Here is a 2,500-nt window from a genome sequence, read left to right as displayed (position 1 = left end):
AAAAACCAGAAAATATGAAACACATTTATCCTCTTAAAGCTACCACATATAGATTTTTTACTTGTCAGAAACACACTATATAAAGTATTTCTGAACATTCTAGGTTTTCTTTAAATAGTATTGATGAAAGGGAACTACACAGAAAAGGGGGGCTCTAAAGATTAGGACAGGGTTGCAAGAAAGGGTGAAAACTATACTTCTTTAGAATTTAGGCTTAGTAATTTTTTTATCAGACATCTTGTGATATGACTAGAGACTAGTTAGGAGAAAAGTACAACAGAAGAGCAAATATGAGCAAAGTACAATGATACACAAGTATGAAACTTTCAAAATGAAATCCATTATTTTACATATTAACTTAAGTTTAAAGATATAATATTCATAAATCTGGTTCTTAAATTTAGTTCTGGGCCAACAAAATTAGGCACTTTTTATAAGAATCTACTAGCATATACTATACATGCTATTTTAGGCAAGTTTTGCTTTAAATACTTCACAACAAAAAAATGGTAGTATTTGCCTACTGATATTTTCAGGGCTAGTGCATTTCGGTGTTAAAATCTGGCTTAAAGTTTTAATTTTTCAAAGTTTCATATTTTCAGCTTCAATTTTTCTTTGTTTCCCTAATGTTGGAACTATTGTCCAAATGCTGAATGCAGTTCTCTTTAATGACCAAAAACTTTAGATCTAACAAAAACATTGAAAGATCACCACATCTCCAAAAGCAAACTTGAACTAAGTAAGCATACTCTTTTAGCTTATGATGACAGAAAACCTGAGATTTCCAAAGCAATCCACAAAAATAGCAGTGTACCTTGATAACTTTTCAACTTTTGCTAAAAATCTAAGTATAGCATTACTATAAAAACTGACATAGATTCCTATCAAGTATGTTCCCAAATCAGCTAATAACCTCAAAAATGTTTTTAGTCAAATACCAGGTTCATGAAAACATTCAGTTTTGAAAACCTAATTTTGAAGCTAAGCAAAGCAGTTTTCTTCATTCCCATAAGTAAATTCTCAGCTAATAGCAACAAAGGACTAATAGTTCCTAAAACTGAAGCTTGATAGTCATTAATTCAAAATTCATTGGAAAGCATAGGATGAAACACACTACTCAAACAAGCTTTCTGCTACTGAGCTACATACCAACTACTCTATTTCTGACTTAAAGCTGCAGGCACGGATAAATCTGGAATTTTTTAATTTCTCCCCAAAACTGGAGTGAGCACTGAGACTGCAAAGTACTAAAGGTTTCTCAGGTTTTTGCTCCTTTTTCTTTAAGTACTTCATTCAATGGCACCACATTATTATTTTTGTGGTGCCAAGAATCTAGACACACCATACAGATGGGCTTTTTTTCTACCTCACTGAAAAGCTCCAGGGTTTCCTTATATTTGGAGCACATGCTTTGCTAATTTCATGGAGTATGGCAAATCTGACGAATTATATGGACCATGTTGGCCAACTGCAAATTGGGTCGAAAACTGCGACTTGGAAAAGTCCTTCGGCATTGTGGGCAGCAGAAGACCTGTGGTATGGGACGAAGTGAAGAACGTACTCGGATATCTGGATACAGCTGCCGACGCACAGGTGGATGTGGGGGACCACGGCGAAAGACTAAACGATGGCGGTAGCGGCCATAGTGATGGTATAGGTGACCATCGTGAGGGTGTTCACCTCTTTCTTGTTCTGGAAAAACCCTAATTCTCAGGTCATGTACCAATCCTTGTAACCTGTTCCAGTCTTCTTCCTCATCATCCCACACAGAGTCTGCATTGCCCCGATGCCTTCTATGGCTATGACCAACCCAGCGTCCAGTATGTGGTCGATGCTGAAGCATCTCCTGTTCTGTGTACCTATGAAACAAATTCTCTCTGATGATGTGGTCCCCAATAGCAGGCTGTTCCCGGTCCTGTTCATCTTCCATGCCCCACAGCTGGGTCACACACCCTCGACAGAAGTTGTGCCCACAGCCAATGGACACAGGCTCCTGAAAGTAATCCAGACAGATGGAACATACTGCTTCTTCCCGAAGTGACTGCAAAGGGCTGGGAGGCCCTGTATGGGCGGCCATCTTAAGAGTCCTAGAGCACACAGGTCCTCAGAAACTGAGAGGCCCTCGCTGCCCTGCCAAGAAGCACAAAGCACGAAACCACAAGTGGAAGGTTTTGCCTATACCACCCAAGAGCACAACGGTGATAGGACTCCCTTCCCTGCCAGGGGGCCCAAAAGCCTAAAGTCTCCCTGCCCAGCCAAGGGGCACAAAGGCGGTAGGCCTCGCTGCCAAATCAGGGGGTGTGAAGGACTAAGGCCTCGCTGCCCAGCTGAAGCTGAGGGGCGCAAAGGACTAAAGTCTCGATACCCTGCCAAGGGGGCCGTAGGCCTTGCTGCCAAGCCAAGGGGCGCTAAGGTCTCAAGGCCTCACTGCCCAGGCATGAGGTCCCAAATGCCGTAGCCCTCACTGCCTAGGGTCCCAAACGCGGTAGGCCTCACTGCC

The 2,500-nt window shown here is 41.9% G+C and overlaps 1 protein-coding gene across 1 annotated transcript; it reads right to left on the bottom strand.

Moving 5' to 3' along the window:
- Positions 1-1,420: 1,420 nt before the first annotated feature.
- On the bottom strand, positions 1,421-2,077 carry LOC308421033 (E3 ubiquitin-protein ligase TRIM52-like; the record flags this gene model as incomplete). Its single annotated transcript, XM_080917314.1, has 1 exon — positions 1,421-2,077. The coding sequence occupies one exon, from the start codon at positions 2,075-2,077 to the stop codon at positions 1,421-1,423; it is 657 nt and encodes a 218-aa protein (XP_080773440.1).
- Positions 2,078-2,500: the final 423 nt, after the last annotated feature.

This window comes from Micromys minutus, assembly GCF_963924665.1.
Source record: "Micromys minutus genome assembly, chromosome: 5".
Lineage (NCBI taxonomy): Eukaryota > Metazoa > Chordata > Mammalia > Rodentia > Muridae > Micromys > Micromys minutus.
This window is presented reverse-complemented; position numbering and strand designations above follow the sequence as displayed.